The sequence below is a fragment of the Lonchura striata genome, chromosome 1, assembly GCF_046129695.1.
Source record: "Lonchura striata isolate bLonStr1 chromosome 1, bLonStr1.mat, whole genome shotgun sequence".
Lineage (NCBI taxonomy): Eukaryota > Metazoa > Chordata > Aves > Passeriformes > Estrildidae > Lonchura > Lonchura striata.
This window is the reverse complement of record NC_134603.1, coordinates 105415187-105435944: the sequence shown is the minus strand read 5'-3', so window position 1 is coordinate 105435944 and position 20758 is coordinate 105415187. Positions and strand designations below refer to the sequence as shown.

The following is a 20758-nucleotide window of genomic DNA, read 5'->3' as shown; positions in this document are numbered from 1 at the left end:
GGATTAAAAATATGATGGTATTGCCATTCTTCTTTCCCAAACACAACCTGCTCACAGAGCTCAGGGTTCTGAGGAAGGTAACGAGTCTCTTGAAAATTTACTGGTAGTCTTTATAGAAAAGGAAAATATCCTCAGTAGCCTGAAGGATTTTCACTTGCAGTGATTTTTGTAGGGGATAAAAATGCATACATTTCAAAGTGCAAGATAGGAATAAACCCATATGCAGGAACCTCACTTGCCTTTTTGTCCTGTAAAAATATATATTGTTTAGAAAGGAGAAGGCTGCCTAGTCATCCCCTTGGATGAGCATGGGAAGGGGAACAGAAGAGACCATGTAAAAGCCTGAATCAGGTGGCATCTGTGTCCTGCCAGTTGTTGAAGGCTAGGCAAGTGTTTATGGGAAGCATCACATGTAGTTGTGTGCATGCATGTGTGCATGCATGCTTGCACTTTTCTCCTGCCTCCCCGAGCAAGTCCCACTTACCCTTACTTGGGGACAGAGCAGGAGTATGCTGGACTTTTGGCAGCTGCTGAAAGGCTGAGTTTATACATGCTTAACCACCAAGGTTTTTCACATAGTCCCTTTTTCTTCTTAGATTTACTTATTTTTAATGAGATTAGGTGGTCTGTCATTCCTTGAAATACAAAGATGGTGGATTGGAGGAGTGGGAGGAGGAAAGCAGTTATTGAAGAGTACTATGGATGAAGCACCTTGGTTCTTCTGTTGTTCTCTCAGACAATACAGGAGGTTGCAGGCTACGTGCTCATCGCCCTTAACATGGTGGATGTCATTCCCCTCGAAAACCTCCAGATCATCCGAGGCAATGTGCTGTATGACAACTCTTACGCCCTGGCTGTTTTATCCAACTACCACATGAATAAAACCCAGGGACTCCGACAGCTGCCAATGAAGCGGCTTTCAGGTGAGACATGGCCAAGAAGTGTCCTAAAAGCAGTCTGTCCATCCATGCATTGGTGGTGAGAGCACTGTGCATGGAAAGGAGAAGGTTCACCATGGCAAACTTTTTTCTCCGGGTGGTGCCATGTGTGACATGAAAGCACAGGATGTGGAAGCTGTGTTTTCTTGGGGGGTCTGTGGCACAGGAGAGGCTCCTGTCTCCCTCAATGGGCACCTCTAAAGCCAACTTCAACTCTCAGCTTATTGGTGTCAAGATCTACTGGAGATTGCCTTTCAAAGTCACAGGCCATCAAAACCTGCTTTAAAAGCAAGGATCTGAATGTAGTTTTCTGATTGCTTTCCTGCTAGACAGTCTTCTGCAAAAGATAAAGAAAATTCATCAAGATTCATCTTTGCTCCCAAAACTGGCAAAGAAGCATCCATTTGTTATTTTGCATTATTTGATTCCAGTGCATAGATACCAATATTTTCTATTAGATCCCTGTGGGAACTGGTAATATGTGTGTCTCACATGGTCTCTGGCTGGGCACACCAGCAGTGTCTACTCTGCTGAGCAATGTGGGCCCTAGAGGTGGCTGGCACCAGGCAGAAAACTACACATAGTGGCATCTTGGTGGCATCTGAGAAAAGCTGATCTCCAGGACCTGTTGGTCTGGTTTTGGTGTTTGTTACACCATCAGGAGTGCTGATGCCCTGCAGATTGTTCCTTTCTGTCAGTATCCTGTGACTGAGGTGGAGAAATATGTCATTTATTTATCTTTCTTTAGATCAGAGACATTTTGGGGATGTCTCTGGGACAAATTAGGGATTTGCTTCACTTAGCAATTTTTATTTTTTTTTTCTGTAACAGAAATTCTTAATGGAGGTGTTAAAATCAGCAACAACCCCAAACTGTGCAACATGGACACTGTTCTTTGGAATGACATCATTGACACAAGCAAGAAGCCTCCCACAGTGCTTGAATTTGAGAGCAACCTGTCTTCTTGTGAGTATTAACCTACCAGAAGTGCTATGTGTCCCTCTCCATTTTGGAGAGTAAAATGAGAGAGAAAAACCATATGGGTAGCTTCATGGAGTTACTTGAAGCCTTTTTCAAGCCCAAGTAATGCTATAAAATTCTCCTGTTTTGGACTGTACAGATTTCCCTGGCAAAAGTAATAATAAACAGGTAAATAAGTCTGACACTTCAGATCAACAGGGATATGAGGGGATATTTAAAAGTTTGTACAGCATATGCTTAGAGCAGGCTCAAACTAATCCTTCAGCCCCATCCCTTGTAAAATCCCCAGTCATTTCACAGAAAGGAGGGTTTATTTTCATTTCTGAGCATTTCATTTCTAGCACTATAAATTGGCAGGAAAACATATTTTCTTTATCTTCTTCCAGTTGCATAATTGCCTGAGAGCTAATAGCCAACTTTTGTGTTGACTTATTTTTCTATGGAGCCCTGGTGTAATCAAGGAGTTGCAAACTATACATGTCAGCACAGGAGTTTGGCTCTGAACACTACAGAAATGTTAACCTTTAACTTTTCAACTTAAATAAAAAGTTATTTGGTCCCACACCAAATTAATCCACTCTTAGACAAGTATTGGCATTTGTTCAGGTATTTGATGGCTAACAGGGGGAAGGAGAATCACATGCTATTAGTGGGAAGAAACACTCTAGTAGGAAATGTCTTTTAAATGTAGTGAATTCCACATTAATCTGCTAAGACAGCCTTTTATGGCTTTAATAATGATCCAATACTCTAAAATAAGTTGTTTCTCTGGGACTTCGCTTGTCATTAAAAGAAAGAAGAAGAAAGAACAGAGCGAGGAGGGAAGAATGGGAAAGAATCCAGCACTGAACCGTCAAGGTCAGGCAAGGTGTCTGTCCATCCTGCCCATCTCTCCATTAATTGTCCATCTGCAGTGTAGTCCTGCACAAGGAGTATTTTTGGCAGAGGATGGGAGGAGGGCACAAAGCAGACAAGTCAAATTACTTAGTGGTCAGAGTAGCTGGCGGTTGCCTGTGAATCCAGTTGGATTTGTTTTCTTTTTTGAATTGCCTGGTTCAGAAACACTGATTTACATGTGGCCTGTAGTGAGCAGCTGGCACATGCCTGACTTCAAGCCAGTGGTGACTTGCCATAGCATGAAAACCTCAGCAGAAGGGCCAGCCGGGCAGTAGCTGAGATTCCTGTTCCTGGGAAAAATATGCCTCTTTCGTAAGCTAGACTGGCTGGGTATTGTGCTCTCTTGCTCAAAGGTGTGGAGGTGGAGAACTGCACGTAGGAAAGCAGAGGTGAACGAAGGAAAACGAATTCAGCTCTCAAATTTTTTGAGCACTGTTATATAGGTGCTTCCTACCCTGGTTTATCAGGAAGGAAATCTCAAATCATTGTTTTCTGTTGTTCATGGTACCTTGTTATTTTCTTTGTTTACAGAATATTATTCTCCCTCTTGTATTTTAGGTCCCAAATGCCATCAGAACTGCACAGAAGACCACTGCTGGGGTCCTGGTGAAAAAAACTGCCAGACATGTAAGCCTGCAGATTAATTAAGAAAAGCTTATGTGCTCTAACATTTCTGTCTACTGAAAAACTAACAGTAATTATGCAAATAGGGTGCTTGCTTGATACTAAGAGAGAAGCAGAAACATCCATTTACCAGGGTCTGAGGTTTTGCAACAGTTTCTTTTTCCTAAAGTAAAGTTTGAGGAAGAACACTGACAATTTGTTTCACTGTTTGGTTTTGGTTCTTTTTTTCCTTTAAAAAGTGGGGAAATACACTGAGTTTTGTTTCATGAAAAGTTCAGTGGAAAAACTGCTGATCTAGACATAATGCAAATGGAAGCAACATCCTACATTCGGTTTTCCATTGCAAATAGTCACCTGAACCTAAGTTTTTTGTCTGCAAATATCAAGCCAAATTTGTATGGCATAGAGCTTGAGGAAAGAGGAGCATATTTGCTCCTTTGCTGTCTTCATACAGCGTAAGCTTCAGTTTTTGTCAGCTGGCTCTGCAGTTTGGCTCTCTGGGTGGATGGTGGCTGTGCATACAAAGCCCTTCCCGGGTTGGTTCCTGCAGCTGAGGCTGCACAGCTGTCCCAGGACCTTGCAAAACCTCCAGTCTCAGCCCTGCAAGTTTCCAGCGTTTACAAACCCTCGCTGGAATCAGGAGGTTGATGAGTGCATGAAACAAAATCTTTTGTGGGCTCTTGCTCGCCTCTCCAGGCATTTGAGAATCTGGCCAACTGAAAATGTATCCTGCATTTCCATATGTGGGAAAGTTTGGGGGATACATCTCGTTCTTCTGGAAATGAACGTGGGATACTCTATGTGAAGTAAAAATGTTTGATGTAATATATGTTTCCAGCAGGAAACTCTAGTCAATAGTTCTCAAAGTGATGAGGTGCTTTATTCCCCTGCTAATTCTTATGAAAAAAATTGTATCAAAATGCTGTTGATGTAGAACAATGTGCCTTTTATCACCCCTGTTTCTAGTTGAATGGAGGAGTTGCCATCAGAGAGGTTAATACATACTGTGGAAATAATCTGTTTCCTTGAAAAAACACTACCTTGCTTACAGGTCTACAAGAAAAAATAAAATAATACAGTTTGGATACAGAACTGTGTAATGGAAAAAGAATATATGATTTTTAAAAATCACTGTTATATACCCTGTGACTGGCTATTTTTTGAAATAATTTTCTGTTCATTAACAACCATGGTTTTCAGACTTACAGGAATTTCTGATAATATTGTAATTCATTTGTGCCAACTATGAAGTTGGTGACAGCTAGCACAGTGCATAGCTGAAATGTTCAGGATGCTGTTTGAAGCAGAGTAGCCATCAGGTTCTTCTAGCACCTTATGCCAGACTTCATGGATCAGTAATTTTTATTTTTTTTAGAGAACAAACAATCCCATTTTGGGTCTCTGGTACAAAAACATGGTAGCCATTCATTTGTGGGTTTTTTTAAAATTGTTCTGGTTATCCTTTTCTCTCCTTTGATATTCAAATGGAGAAGCTTTCCCAGTTCTCAACAAAAGGTTGCAGGCAGTTTTTACTTCCCTGCAAAAAGCTGGACATGGGCCAGTTCTTTCCTTCAGGTTGTTGCACTGGTGCAAACCCTAAGGGAGTTATGTAATGAAGATAAAATTTGGCCAAAGATTTAAACATTAAGGAAAAAGAATTCAATGTGCATATAAAATCTGCTTGCTGAGTGAGTCTCCCCTATCTTTGCAAATTTTGGAAATATTTTAGTGCATTAAAGGGACATTTCACAGCATCACACCTACAATGTACAGTTTCCAGTTATATTACAGAGTCCTGTCAATTCTGTCACATTGTTTTTCCCAAAGTTAGCACCAATAATTGTAAATTTTCTCAGTGAAGTGGAGACAGATTCTACCCTGTTGCCCAGCTATAAGATGCAATGGCTCTGTCACAGAGTTTTGCTTGGTCTACAGGGTTGTTCTTTCTAAGCAGGACATATTTCCTGGCTGGGATCAGAGTTCTTAGCACCTCATAAGAGCCAAGATAATTACAGGCTGAACATGACCCCTTCTTACCACCACCCACACTCGCTCTCACCCCTCCCAAACTTTGGCCTTAAATGAGGACAGAATGTCCCATGAGGAAAATCTAGGACAGAACCTGCACCAGACCTTCTCTCTGTATTTCTTGATCTCATTGCAGCAAGTACAGCTGATGTTTTTCATTTTTTCTTGTATCTTCCAGTAACAAAAGTCATCTGTGCTCAGCAGTGCTCTGGTCGGTGCAGGGGAAAGGTGCCCAGCGACTGCTGCCACAACCAGTGTGCCGCGGGGTGCACCGGGCCTCGGGAGAGCGACTGCCTGGTAATGATGCTGCACCACCACCACCACAATGGCTCCAGCCCCTGACACAGCGAGCAGGGCTTTCAGCTGCTTGTCCCCTAGCTTTCTTCATCCCAGAAAGCCTCCTGAGAGATGCTGACCTGGAGGGTGCTCCAGGGCTTCCCTGCATGGGTGGTTGTTGGGAGGGAAGATGATGTGAACTTCACAGCAGCCTTTGCTGGTCTTTGCTGACATTGCCCATGGACCTTCCTAGTGTGTTCCAAACCAGTGTTAGTGCCTTTGACTGCCCAGTGAGCTCAGCGTTGTTGCAGAGCATCTAAGTGTTTGCCATAGGCAACTTCCCCACGTGAGCAGGTCCCCAGGCCCACAGCAGCCCCCACGGTGCAGCAGTTATCCAGGCCAGCACAGCTTTGCCTTGTACTCCTTAGCATTAGTCAGTACTAATCTTGGTTTACTAAAGTAAGAACTTGAAAGGGAAGTAAAGAAGTGATGGATCTTCATTTTTTCGCATTTCACCGAACTTCACACATGAAATCTGGGTTTCTCTTTCTGCTTTTGACTTGGCACAAAAGCACTGTATTTGGGGAGCCCTGGGGCAGTGAAGAGAGAAGAAACAGATGGAGGTTCTTTAGGGAATAAAGGTCTCATTGCTTTTCCATGAGAGTTTCAGGGGTTTGGTGCATGCTGTGATTTTAACTTTTCCCCATGTTTTCACTACACTTCATTCAAAATTAAGTGACATCTCAGTAATCACCATAGAAATTCTCCAGGCTGGATTTTACTGTTGTTACCTCTATTTCTGGTTTCCTTTTAAGATGGCTATGATCCCCTTACTGGCTTACAGAGAAGACAGTTACTCTCTCTCATCTGGAAAGCCAGGGGAGAAGAAAGGGAAAAATAGAGTAATTATTAATTTAATGTAGATTTAGATTGGAAGAACCAACTTGCCCTTCATAAATGCCTGCTGAATTGTTCATTACCTGCAGCCAGATATAATGGCTTGAGTTTAATATCTAGCCAGAAAAGTCAGTAATTGGCAGGAAAGGACTTGATTTGATTTAGGTTATTAAAAACTGGCCAAGAAAAGTATAGTTTGTCTTGATCTGGTTGCTGCTTGTAAGGGAAAATTTTTCTGTCTGAGGCATGCAGATTTGCTCCCGTTCCCATGTGAATCTCAGCAGTTCTCCACCAGAGTGCCAAGGTTTCTGGTTCAGAAAAAGAAAAGCTCATGGTTTCTTTTTTAAAAAACTACTGAACTCCATTGCCCAGCCTGAAGCAACCTTTCAACTTCAAAGCCTGAGGGACCATTCCTGTAGCTACCTGGGGTTTCCATTAGAGCTGAGCAGGAAGCAGATGAGGCCATCAGAGTGTTTTGAAGACCAGATGTAAAATCACTGTCACTTCTTAAGGAAAAGGCAGTTTAATGGGTGCTGTTGTTCAATGACAGGCATGCCGCAAGTTTCGGGACGATGCTACGTGCAAGGATACATGTCCCCCATTGGTCCTGTATAACCCCACCACTTACCAGATGGATGTGAACCCTGAAGGAAAATATAGCTTCGGAGCCACTTGTGTGAAGGAATGTCCACGTAAGTTCATTTTAGGTTGAAGCCCCAGAAGAGGTGGGGAATTGGAGAAAAGAGGGAAGGGTCCTATGTCATCCCTCTGAGTTGTGGTCAGGTGAAAGAGCACTTGTTCTCTTCAGTTTCTATGGGAACTGAGAACAGGTGACAAAGGGAGCCTCTTGAAACAGTCTGCATCCATCACCTTGCCTGGTTTTTAGTCTTTGCATTTTGACTTCTGAAAATTTTTCTCTTGGTGAAGAGAAAGGCATCTTCTAAAAAACATTAAACAATGGCTATATGGGATCAATGCTATGGTTTACCAAAGCATTATCAACTCTTAACTGGTTCTCAATTAGGACTGTTAAAAAGTAATTGATTTTAAGACTCTATCTCAAGGCCTGTGATCATTGTTTTCTCTACAGATGCTTGCTTTTCCTTTCTTGCTGTTCCATTTCTGTATTTTTTTAATCCACCAAGACATGGATGTTGATTTATCCTTCTGTGACCATTCCCCTCCCTTTAAAATGGTGATAGCACTGTATGTTCATCTACCTTCAAATGATGTTTGTGACAATGGCTATACTTTCCTGAATGTACCAAAAGCTCAAAGCCCTTTTTTCTTACAAGTCTTGAGGTGCTTGTCTGGACCTCAAAGCATTCCTCTTGTATTTTCAGTCATCTTTCAGTCATCCCTCTTGTATTTTCAGTCACCTAAGTCATTGTCCTTTTTTTTCCCCAGACAACTACGTGGTGACAGACCACGGTTCCTGCGTTCGTTCGTGCAACGCTGATACTTACGAAGTGGAAGAAAATGGTGTTCGGAAGTGTAAAAAGTGTGATGGGCTATGCAGCAAAGGTATAAAAAGCATGGAATAACCCAGTGAGGCTTTGGGATGATAGAGAACTTACTAGGAAAAGTGCAGGGAATTCTGATCTTAGTTAAGTGAAAATTCAATGTAAATCAGATCCAGCAATAGTTTGGAGATCTGACAAGTGGCTTGATCAGGAAGCATGACTGTGGAGCATGTTGTCCAGGTGGGATACACCACAAGTACAGTGGATAAACTGTGTGCATGTATATCTTGCAGTCAGCCTTCTCCTCCATTTGTCCTTCCCAGTGTCTCATCAAGGGGAATGGAAATAGGACAAAGAAGGGCCAAAGCCTGTGTGCAAAGATGCTCAGACCAGAGCTGCACGGCTGGGCAAGCAGGAAGTAGTTATCCTGTGGCACTTTCTGAAAATCAAAAATTGGCAAAAGATCTGTGAACTCATCTAAGAGTGATAGGTTTGGCCATACAGGAATTCTTTCTGAACTTGTGGCACCTCCATGTTTCTATCCTGCCTTGTGACTGGGCTTCACTTTTGTCCCCCCTAACTTCTGTATCTCTCCTTTAACAGTGTGCAATGGCATCGGAATAGGTGAACTTAAAGGGATCCTCTCCATAAATGCCACAAATATTGACTCCTTCAAAAACTGTACCAAGATCAATGGGGATGTCAGCATTCTCCCAGTTGCATTTCTAGGGTGAGTTACCTGCTGGACATCAAGCACTGAAAGAAAAAGGCTAGAGACAATCCAGGCTAAGCTGTTCTTTTCACAATTTCTCTGTTTGTTTCAGTGATGCCTTCACGAAAACCCTACCTTTGGATCCCAAGAAATTGGATGTCTTCAAAACAGTCAAAGAAATATCAGGTTAGCAATGAATTTAAGCTGAGGTGGTTTTTTGACTGATACTGCCAGAAACACAAATGGGGGGAGGAGGAAAATTTTTTAAGCACATGAAGGGAAGTGCATGCAAAGTGTTTCTTGTCTGTGAGCTAACAAGGGTCACTCTTAACCAAGGTGGTCAGCAGCACATTGCCAGCATTACGCCCACATAACCCATACTGGTCTTTCATCCAAGGTGTGTGGTTTGGCCAGAACATCCCTTCTGCTGAACTGTCAGCCCTAGAGAAGAGTAAAAGCAGTGGAGATCCTCAGCCACCCAAGAAGCATGTGGTGATGCAGAGGCGTGCCACTCCAGCTAAAAAAAGCCCAGTGTGTTTCTATTTGTGGAAAACCTTTCAGCAGCTCCTTAGGGAGGTGTGCTCAGAGGCTTGCATCATCCTTATGGAGACACCCTCTCCAGCCTGATGAGCTCTTCCTTGGGGTAAATGTGTCTCCATGAGCACAAAGCAGCCAGTGGAGCACTCAGCCACCGTCTTGCACCAAGTATCAATTAAAAGTAATTGCGTTCAGCCCATTATGAAATGAATGTAACATCAGGGCTGGGTCTACAGACATGACTCCAGTTCTCCTCTTCTTGCTCTCTCACTGTGTGGTTCCCTTCAGGAAAACTTCAGAGTTTCATACAGCAGCCTGAAATTTTCCAAATTCACCCCTTCCTCCCAAACACCTCAGCTGAGTAGGGAATTCTGCTTGCCTCAGAAAATCCACTACAAGTAGCTATTCTGCTCTGTTCCTGCTTTTCAGTTTTTCTCTTCCCTGAGGTTGACTGAAAAAAGGATGGAGTGCTGTCTTTCTCCCACAGATTGAGTCTGCAGCCTCTCACTAGGGTACCTACTGGCAAGAGCCATTGTTGCTGGTGACTCGGTGTGGCAGGATGTGTGGTTCAACAACATGCTCTGTTGTGCTCCTAAGCCCTCACAGTGGGCTGAGAAGTAAACTGTTTATAAAACAGGGTTTAAAAATATCTCCTTGCTCCCTAAAATGTCGTGTTAGACTCTGATATCCTTCAGATAAGCATAGGGAAAGTACAAGTGCCTTCTCCCAGTGCAGGATTTGCTACAGGAGAAGGCTCTGCTGCCAGCACTAACAGTGAGTTTATTTCTTTTTTTTTTTTTTTTTTTTAAATCTTCTTTTCCTCTTGCAGGATTTTTGTTGATTCAAGCCTGGCCTGAGAATGCTACTGATCTCTATGCTTTTGAAAATCTGGAGATTATACGAGGCAGAACAAAGCAACAGTAAGTAAATCATGTGCCACAGCCACTCTGAGAAACCCTGTTTTGAGCTGCTCTTGTCTGAGCACACCAAGGTTGCAAGCAGTGTGAGACTCAGGTGTCCCAAAACTGATGCAAAATGGGGCAAACCCTGCAAGGAGTAGATCACCATCTCTGTAGCATAGATAATGTGCCCTGGGAGTAAAGACCCTCAGCTCTGTGCCATGTATGGAGGGCTGTCCTGAACCTACTTTCAGAACCAGGGCTTCACCCACCATCCTGGAAGCACAAGCAGGACAGAAAGCTCTCTTTACAGTCTGGGGTAAGTCAAAATGTGGTCAGAAGCATTGTGGGATTTGAGGTAGCTGGGCAGTCATGGATGGAGGCTGCCAAGCAGTGCCGACATCAGCAATGCTTCCAAGTGCCCTCCTAAGCTTGCCCTAGGTGGAAGAGTGACTTGGTGGACAAGCACAAAATAATAGCTGCTTTACCTACAACAATTGTTCCACATCATTTAATTGTCAGAACATGTGTGTCCTGACAGTTTTAGTGTAAAAAACCCTTGCAAAACCAGATGTGAATATTGCAGTTGTTACGTAATAGGCATGACACATACATGGCATTAAGTTTAGAAGGCTGAGCAGAACCTTGCTTGAAGAAAATGCAGTTCACAGCAGGATGCATTTGACAACTAAAATAAAAACATGCTAAGTAAATCCTGCTTACCTTTCTTGCATGTTTTTTTCTATTCGTCTCTCTCCATTTTAGTGGCCAGTATTCCCTTGCCGTTGTTAACTTGAAAATACAGTCCCTAGGGCTGCGCTCCCTCAAGGAAATAAGTGATGGAGACGTTGCCATTATGAGGAACAAGAACCTCTGCTATGCTGACACCATGGACTGGAACAGCCTGTTTGCAACTGAGAGCCAGAAAACAAAGATTTTACAGAATAGAGATAAAAATGAGTGTGGTAAGTGAGTGCTGCATTCCTGCTCACCATCAAAGCTCATGCTGAAATGCAAGAGTAAGCTTGCGTTTTCATGATTCAAGCAAGGCTTTTTTCTCCATATTCCTCTAGCTAAAAAATTCAACAGTGATACTGCTTTAATGAAAGTGGTGTGGGAAGAGCGGGATTTTTTTTCCTACCAAAATGTGGACTTTGTGGTGTCCAGCAAATTAGGAGATTCTTCACTACAATGAATGTAGTGAAGCCACGTCACTTGAAGGACACAAAAGCTAACTCCTAAACCTGGCCTTTTTTAACAAGGTTGAAGCTGTTGTTCAGCCATTCTGCTGTTGACTGCAGTGGTCCCTGAGCCAAAATCTAATTATTTCTTTTTGTAGAATATGAATTTGTTGTATTTTAGAAATTTATCATAGAAACACAGAATGGTTTGGGTGAGAAGGGACCTTTAAAGGTCATGTAGGCCAACCTCCCCTGCTGTGGGCAGCGATGTCTTTCACTAGACCAGGTTGCTCAGGGCCCATCCAATCTGACCCTGAACTTTGAGGGATTAGGCATCCACCAATTCCCTATGAAACTCATGCCAGTGTCTCACCACCCATTGTAACTATCTCTTCATTGTATCCATAAATCTATCTACTCTTTTCATTCAAAAGCATTTCTCTGTGTCCTGTCACTACAGGCCTTGTTAAAAAGTTGTTGTAAGTGTCCATCAAGTACAAAAAAGCCCCAATAATGTTTCTCCAGAGCTGTCTCTTCACCTGGGTGGACATCCCCAGCTCCCTCAGCCTGATTTAACTTTATCATACATATGTTAAGCTGTCACAGAGGAGATCATTCTTATTCTGAATGGCCAGATGTCACTCAGTTTCAGGCTTTGGGATTTAAAGAAGCATGATTATTCCTCTTCCACTCTACCAGAACCATTCATATCTGTTTTGGAACAGGTTGGAGAAGCCAGTTGGTCAGATGGAGTGAGAACAGAGTTTGACCTCTCTCTTGCTTTGACATTCATGTCTTTTCTTGTCCCTCTTTCTCTCTCAGCTGCTGCCAAGCATGTTTGTGACCCCCTGTGCTCAGACGTAGGCTGCTGGGGCCCAGGGCCCTTCCACTGCTTCTCCTGCAGGTTTTTTGATCGTCAGAAGGAATGTGTGAAACAGTGCAACATCCTGCAAGGGTAAGGTGTCTCAGGGGTGCTTTAGGTTTTGGTGATGGTATGGGGGCTTTGGTTTTTAAAATGTGTTGTAGCTAGAAAGAAAGCAAGAAGCTGGGTCTCTGGTTGCATGGGATTGCCCCAGCTTGCAGAGATGTGGTGTGAACACAGTACCTAGCTAAGGTACCTCTCCTTCCACATTCAGCGTGCCTTAGGGATTTGCTCCTGACATGGTGACTGCTAAGAAAACATCCCCTTAAGCCCACAAGGAGACTATCTGGAGGCCCAAGGAGACCTTGGGCTTCCTTCCCATAAGAAAGAAAGGAGCTTAAAGCCCAATCTGTGACTGTCATGTCAAGTACACCAGGTGAGAGCCAAGAGCCATTTCGAGTCTCAGGGAGCTCAGTCATCCCCAGAGTCAGGGCTTCACTGCTTGGTAGACTTCCTTCCTCCTATATTTGCTCAGATGAGCAGCTCACCCTTGCACTTTGAGAAGTTGCAGTCAAGGGAGAATGAACTTTCATTTGAAAATGACTGAGAGCAGCAATTTCAGACAAAATTATTGTCTCAGCCTCACTTAGGACATGGAAAAAGCTGCCTTGTGTATCAGTTCAGCAGGTGATGTAGGTGGAAAAGGCATGTCTAGCAGCAAAATTACAAAGTCTGACTTTTAAAGCTCCTGAGTATTAAGAAAGTACTTGTCAGGGTGCTAATGCCTCTGATGTTTGTATTTCTCTAGTGGCTTGCAGTTTAGCAGCTGTCTTTTTTTTTTTAAAGCTCTAGCAGCTATTATAACCTGAAGGGCAGATCAGGTCATTATTTTGTGTCAAATGATGGGTAGATTTAGTTTAATTAATAACACCATTACTTGAAGTGGAACAGCTTTATTGCTATTAAAACCATCTGTTCTCAACTTTCATATTTTAATGATTCATTGTGTGTTGTAGGGAAGACATGAATTTAATTATCAGTGCCTTGCTGTTTAACTTTCCTAATTATTATTTGTAGCCTTGTAATCACTTGAACTGTTTTTGCTGATCTCTTGCATTACTACCATTTAAAAGCCTCTAGAAATGGTTGTGAGTATTCTGAGACAATAGCTTAAAAGGGAAAGTAAATTCATTTGTAGTGTGCAATCTGGAGTGTCATGTGTTTCACTGTCAACCAAATTTCCCTTTCTCTTATGTCCTCCTGTTTGTACTGAGCAAGTGCTACTGGTGTAGCCAAGAGGGTCCCTCCTCCTGTCTCAGTACCATCATCATCTCAGTCGAATGTGGAAAAGTCTGGAGAAGGAGAGAAGATCACAATTTATCACTTACTATTATTTCTGAGGTTTAATTATTTCTTTGTTGTTGTTGTTGTTGCTGTTTTCCAGGGAGCCAAGAGAGTTTGAAAAGGACTCCAAGTGCCTCCCCTGCCACCCTGAGTGCCTGGTGCAAAACTCCACCATGTACAATGCAACCTGCACTGGACCTGTAAGAGCAGATTCTTCTTAGCAAACCTGAGCCTCAGACCATGTATTAATATGTATTTCCCATGTTCAGATAATCCTGAGGTCTCATTTTAACCCTGTTTGAGGTGAAGCAGAGATTGGGGGTGGTTAGAAATCAAGATCATGGGGCAAAGTAGCAGGATAGGAAACCTCAGGGTGTTAGTTTTATTTTCTGACATGTAATCCACAGTCACAGACATTGTAGAGTCCTTAATATTTTTTAAATATTAAAATTTGTATTTTAAAAAAATACTTCCTTTGGCAAATATGGCAAAAGTTTGAGTAACATATAACCACTCAACTTCCAAGTTGATATGAGCACATTAGATCAAACTCAGATCTTAATTGCAATAGTCCAGTTATCTCTATTTTTTTTTTTTTTTTGAGATCGAATCTCTTGCTTCCATCACAGGTCCACCTCTGTGTTATTTAACCCAGCTCTTTAAACACCTTTGCCACCGCCCACAGCCTCTGAGTGTTTGACCCTTGCTCATTGTTGTGGTTTAGGAATGGTACACCCCAATTTAGTAGTCCCACTGAGACTCTCCAAACGACAATCCACTCCATCACTCCCTCCCCCTCCTTCCCCTGTGGCAGGCTGGAGAGGAGAATTGGAGGCATAAGAGGGGAAAATCATGGATTGAGATAAGAGCAATTTACTGGAGTTTCCAGTAATGAGATAAGAAAGGGAGCAGTAACAGCAACAACATTAGTAACAGTGTGCAAGAAAGGTGAAGGATTCTCATGTAATTGCTCACAACCAGCATTATCCCACTGCTCCCTCTACCATGCTTGCTCAACCAGAAGGAACACCTTCTCCCCAGAGGAAACTCCTTCTCCCTGCCCCTTGGGGAAGAAGGTATACATGAAGAGGTATAAAATAACCCCCATGTCCTAGCCATGCCCCTCCTGGCTACTGCAAAAATTAACCCTGTCCTGTCAAGAACAAGGACAACAATCATCAGTTTGAAGAGTCACTGCTCAGTAATGTGAAGCATTTCCATCCTCCCTCCTAGCATCATGGCCTCAAGGATGTTATTTACATTATAAACTCCTTCAGGCAGTGACCCCCTGTTCCATATTTGCCTAGCATCTAGTAATCAGTCTATTATAGTGGCCCTTAGACATTGCAGTGATTAAAATAATCTTCCTGTAGCGTGTCTTACTTTTGTCCCACTGCAACCAGCACTGTGGATCCGGTCTGGTTTTCCTCCTCAGTAGAATTTGACCCACAATTGCTGGTTCCCCTGCTTTAAAATATTTAGGTCATTCATGATGCTGTTACAGTCTTAATAAAAACAGTTCTGTCAAAAATAGCCAAAGGCAATACCTTTAAATACAAATGAAGTGCTTTTCGAAGTGGGAAGAAAAATGCATGGACTCCTTGGTTTGCCTTCATCATCCTATGCTTCTTCCTAATAGAGGAAAGAGCTGTGCTGAGAAACCAGAAAAATAATAGTTTGATTCCAGTATTTCAGGGAGGTATCAGGAGGTCTATATCCACAATTTAAATTATGTGACAGTATATTGCAGGTAGCAACCAAGCTATCTGCTTTTCAGCTAACCCCTTATCAAGGTGTCATTAAATTCTTTCCCATTTAAAATGCAAAACACAAGTTTTCCAATGATACAAAAGGCAGAGGAGGAAAAGCAACATGGAAATGCAAGAAAATATTAGCTTTAAGCAGCAGGAACTGTCTTTTGTATGGTCCATCCTGCAGGAGCAATTGCTTCCAAGAATATCAGGTAGCAAGGTAATAAACGCAGATAATGCTGAAAACTTCCAGCTGTAAAAGGCGTTTAGATTTATCTTCTGAATTTCCTCCTGAATAGGGTGATGTAAGGGCATTGCAAACAAGTTGTTTCTCTCTGCAGGGCCCTGACAATTGCATGAAGTGTGCCCATTTTATAGATGGCCCCCACTGTGTGAAATCCTGCCCAGCAGGGGTTCTGGGTGAGAATGACACCCTCGTCTGGAAATATGCTGATGGGAATAATGTTTGCCAGCTCTGCCATCCAAACTGTACCCGGGGGTAAGTAAAACCTGGGACTGAAGGGTGACAGGGAAGAAAAGAAACAGAGAAACAGCTTGTCTTGAGCTCCTTCTCCTCCTGATGGTCCCATGTCAAACCACTGAGAACTAGCACGGAGCAAGAGAGGTCAGGAAGGCATAGTTAACGTAAGCAGAGTGTGGCAAACTTTGTAAGTAGGAAAAGGTCAGTGGTACTTTGTCTTTATGCAGAAGGAAAGAAAAAAATAGTTTAAGGGATTTGAAACAGGCTTGCTTGGTAACTTGAAAGAATTTTACAGGACACATCCACCAGTGATGCACCCTTTTTTCCCCATCTGTCTTGTTGCTGTGTCCTCTGGTTTTGAGAGGAACATCAGTGACATCTGCTGGATATTGGGTTCCTGGGGCCCATTTTTCTGTACACCTTTCAACTTTCAGGAGAGAAATCTTAGTGGGGTAACACAGTGATCTTCTGTTTTTTCCTTCTTTCCATACACTAGCACTTGGTCTGAGTTTAAAGCCTTGTGAGTGTGGCTTTTTTAACAGGCATCACAGTAAATCCATTCTATATGAGCCATGTTTTCCTCACTTGGGGACACGCTTAAACTGCAACCTGTAACAAGGTGTGAATTGATCTCTTTAACCTACATCACAAGTAGTAATGGTCTCTCCTCCTGATTTCCAACCTACAAAAGATATGGGATGCACAGGAAAAGGTTTTAGGGTTTGAGAGCTGGTTATTGGACTGTGATGCTTTCAGAGCAAAAAGCTCTGAAATGCTTGGTGTATTTTCCTTCACAGGCCTCTGCTTTTTACTCTGCAAGTCTGTCTGATCCAAAATCCTTCTATAATATGCCTGTAATTAGTGTTGCAAGAGAGGAGTTGTAACATACTCAGACCAATCATCACATTGTATATTAGCTAACCCAATTGCCAGTTTCCCACCTTCATGGGAAAAAGGAGATGAAGGGTGGAATCTGCTAGTAACAGCCCTTTCTACTGCTCATAGTGAAATTCAGTGCAATGGATTTCAGACAGTAGTTATACCAGCTTGCTGGATTTACCAGGATTTACAGCGATGCCCTCTGCTTTTTCTATAGTCACAGACAAGGCTTATCAGGGCTTCCCACTGCAAGTCCAGGAAGAAATTTTCTCAGTTGAAAAGGGATCATAATAAGGTTGCTCTTTATTAATTACTTCAGTAGTCCCTACTGGCCACAGTGGTCCAATATCCTCCTTCTACCCTCCATGGCCACATGGAAATGCAGCTGATTAGTGGAATAGTGTAATGAGTAACCACATCTGAACAAGGCTTTTTTTTTCACTGTGCAGCCTCAGTAGTGAGATCAAACACTAGACTCCATTGCAGATTTGGAGAACATAATTTGCCAGGCAGGGATGTAAAAGAAGCCACACAGTGACTCTTAGTGCACAAGCAAGTTCCCCAAGCAGAATTGATTAGAGAAGTCAATTCCTGCCTTGCTTTAACAGTGGATGGGGGAACCATAAGAGTCAGGCAGGAGGTGAGGTTACAGTAAGGAGATTTTTTTTAACATGATGATTACCAACATATGCCTCAGTGTATTTGGCCCTGTGTTATCAAGGCAGAACATAAAAAGTAGTATTAATTTCATCTTTCACATGAAAGAGCTGGGCTGAGTTTGCATCAGTTAGATTGTGAACATGCTCAATAGCCCAATTCAAATTGATGCCCAAATGTGGCAGATGAAATAGGCTGTGTCCCTGAAGGGCTCAAGAGAGCTAGAAGGAGGTAGTGTTGCAGTATTTGCTATACAGATGAGACATCTGTGGCCATGGATGAGTAGGGAGCCATTGTCAGTGTTATAATATGGGAACATGCAGTCAGGCACAGCATTGTCCCTCTGAAGGCAATCCATCAGCAGTGCCATTTCTCTTCACGCCTTTCCCTCATTTTGCTGTGGGAATGGGAATGTTCAGCAGTGGGTGGAAAACATCTGTCTCACAAAGTTTTTGCATCCTTAAAAACCACAGTCTCAGCGATTCCTGCATGACAAGAAACAACTTCATTTCTGTCCCTGTCCAATTTCACGGCTAGAGCCCACAAAATCTTATCAGCATGATTAAGTGTGCTGACTTCAGTAGTCATGCAAGCAAGGGTTCCCAGGATCTCTCTCTGTTTTCCTTATTTGAAGAAGCTTCAAGTAAAAGACTTCTCTTCCCAGCTGAGTTTTGTCACAAATTTCATTTTTTTGCTTTAGGTATGCATACTGGTCATACATTGCTTCTTTTGCAATGCCATGAAGAATCTCTTTGAGTCTCATTTTCTTTGCTGAATCCATTTTTCAGCCTTCATTAGGAAATAGAATGAAGGATGTTTTCTCCTGCTTAGCCCAAAAGACCCCTTCTCTCCCAATTCTCCTGTATTTTCTTGGGGATTTTGTATACAAGCTTCATTTTTCCCTGCCTCTAGGTACAGCTGAGAATTACATGCTATGCTAAAGAAAGCAACATCTCAAAATCCCTGGAATTAACCCATATGTTCATCAATTAAAGACACTAACCATCCTAATTAATCTGGTCAGTGTTGTAGGATTTGATTTTCCCTTGCCAGCCTCACAGAGTACAGGAAATAAACTCAGACGTCGCCACTGGAGTGGATAATCAAGGAGAAGAAGCCACCACTGTAGCCAATACCACTGGCTTGCACATCCTGCCTCCATCCACAGTTGCTATCAACACTCTGTGTCTCACCAGCGTTCATTTTAAATACTAAGGGATTTTTGGAGATCAGGAAGTGGCCAGGGGATCTGAAAGGGAAGGCTGCAGAAGCACAGCACAAATTTTTTGCTTTTGTCACTCTTGGAAGGTTACTTAGAAAGAAAGGACACGGTAAAATTTTTGTAAAGTTTAAAAATATAAAAAAATTATTTTCCATTTCTTTTGTGATTGTAAAGTAACTTAGGCTGTTATAGTGTGAGTCCCCTCTAAAAGGCTCATCAATCATGACAACCTGGCTGTATTATATCAAATTAGGAATTATAGGTGGGGGAAAAAAAGTTGTTAAAATTTTGGTGGATTTAGGAAATAAATTGCTGTGTCTGCACTGGGACAAGTAATATTTACATAGATGGGTAAAATGTAGTTCAAGATAAAGTAGTTTTCAGGAGCTGTACACAGAACTAATTTTGCAATAACTAGAGAAATATATCAAAGACTACAACTGCTGTTATACTCATCCAATATATCCATAAGATCTTGAGTTACTGCATAACTTAAGGTCACATTTATCATTTTGGTTTCTGTAAGCAGAATAAAAAATACTCAGGAATGGAAAACATGATTGTTTAGGTTCCATAAAATCTGGGTTACTTATGTAGGGTGTCATCATAAAATTCCACATTAAGAAAGATAGTTATATATAGTCCTGGAGGGATAATTCTTATGGGCTTTGTTTCTTCTCTGACTTGTGAAATTAATCAGAAAACCAAGTGGGATTTGAAAAGCACAAGTTGATCTCTCTATTTCTTCCCAAACACCTTTTTACTTTATTCTGCAAGACTTGATATTGATGGATTTGTGGGGGAAAAGGAAGGGAACTGATAAAAATCTACAGTTCTCCTGCTTCTACTTTGATATGTAAGAGAAGAACTCGTCAGTCATTCCTCAGACTCTAGCTACAATCCCCTCAGCCAGTTTTGTTTGCTGTTAGGAAGCACATAGAGAGCTTGCCATCTTAAAGTGGCATGGCAAACCAGAATTTTGAGAAAGAGGTACTTTGAGGGACAGTAATCATATTCTGAAATTAGGTCAGGTCTTCTAATTTCACATTCTTACCAAGACCAGCTGCACATGTTTTGTTGTATTAGAAATTCATATCTGGGAGGTAGACCATGACTGGTTGAGGTCTGGAGTACTAGGTCAGTTTTCCACTGAGCACCTGAAGAGAGAAGCCCGAGGCAAGATCTGCCTCCCCTGATGATAAGGAAGCTGGTGGCTCTGTTTTGCACCTGCAGCCTCTCTGTGCTTAGTTACACAACTGAGCAAACAAAACAAACTGTATGCTGGTAGGAAAGCTAACAAGGCTTTCAGGAATTGGTATGCACAGCACTTCCAGCATGTTCAGGACCCTAGGATGCACATTCTTGTATGGGAGCCCAGTGAACTTACAAGACCTTCAAGATGCTGGGTCTTGGAGCACTGTGTTGGCCCATAAACAGGACAAATACATAGGGAAAGATCCGAGTAATGAAAACAAACAAACTAACTAAAACCCAATAAAAAGAGTAGTTGCTTCACCTCTTCCTTCCCCAGACCTAGTCCTAGTTACAAGAGAAGATCTGCAACTCTACCTGGCATTTTGAAATGTTTTTGGTTCTTCCTGTCAGTGAGAGGGATTCCAGAGCAGTTTTCCTGGCATGGGCTCACTCCTTACCCCCTACTTGACCTCCTCTGGAATTGTTTTTAGATGATCCAGTTTCTTTAAGTCAGCACAGGGAGCGGATACCACAAACTGGACTTTACTCCTTTCCTGTGCTCTGTTTTCTAGAGGTGATGTCACCCTCTCAGTCATGCTCTCCTTCCTCAGTAGACACCACAAAGACCACAATTCCCATGAAGTGCATACATCTTATAGCCCAGCAGCACTTGGGAATGCTGTGCCTCTCACACTCATTAGACCATCAAGTGAACGCAGTCACTGTTTTCATCTGTGTTTTTTTTTGCACTGCGCTGCCAAAATTTTAGCATTTTAAACTCAAATGGAGGGTGAATGATTTGCTAGTCGTTCCTGGCTCTCTGGATAACAATTGTACCTGTTTACATTACCAGTAACATAAGACTTTGGATTCTAAAGGAAAAATACCATGTACACGTGCCAGCAAACTGTAACCTGAGAGAGTGCTGTCAAGTC

At 42.3% G+C, this 20758-nt stretch overlaps 1 protein-coding gene across 3 annotated transcripts in view; it reads left to right on the top strand.

Annotated features, from left to right (window-relative positions):
- Window positions 1–20758, top strand: part of EGFR (epidermal growth factor receptor) — a 157536-nt gene that overhangs the window by 109392 nt on the left and 27386 nt on the right. For all 3 annotated transcript variants that reach the window (XM_021531481.2, XM_021531480.2, XM_021531482.2), the window contains exons 3-15: window positions 737–923; window positions 1770–1904; window positions 3375–3443; window positions 5647–5765; window positions 7192–7333; window positions 8049–8165; window positions 8708–8834; window positions 8929–9002; window positions 10183–10273; window positions 11018–11217; window positions 12256–12388; window positions 13740–13839; window positions 15732–15889. In XM_021531481.2, the coding sequence (XP_021387156.1) occupies window positions 737–923; window positions 1770–1904; window positions 3375–3443; window positions 5647–5765; window positions 7192–7333; window positions 8049–8165; window positions 8708–8834; window positions 8929–9002; window positions 10183–10273; window positions 11018–11217; window positions 12256–12388; window positions 13740–13839; window positions 15732–15889 (1652 nt within the window). The remainder of the gene's footprint in view (window positions 1–736; window positions 924–1769; window positions 1905–3374; window positions 3444–5646; window positions 5766–7191; window positions 7334–8048; window positions 8166–8707; window positions 8835–8928; window positions 9003–10182; window positions 10274–11017; window positions 11218–12255; window positions 12389–13739; window positions 13840–15731; window positions 15890–20758) is intronic.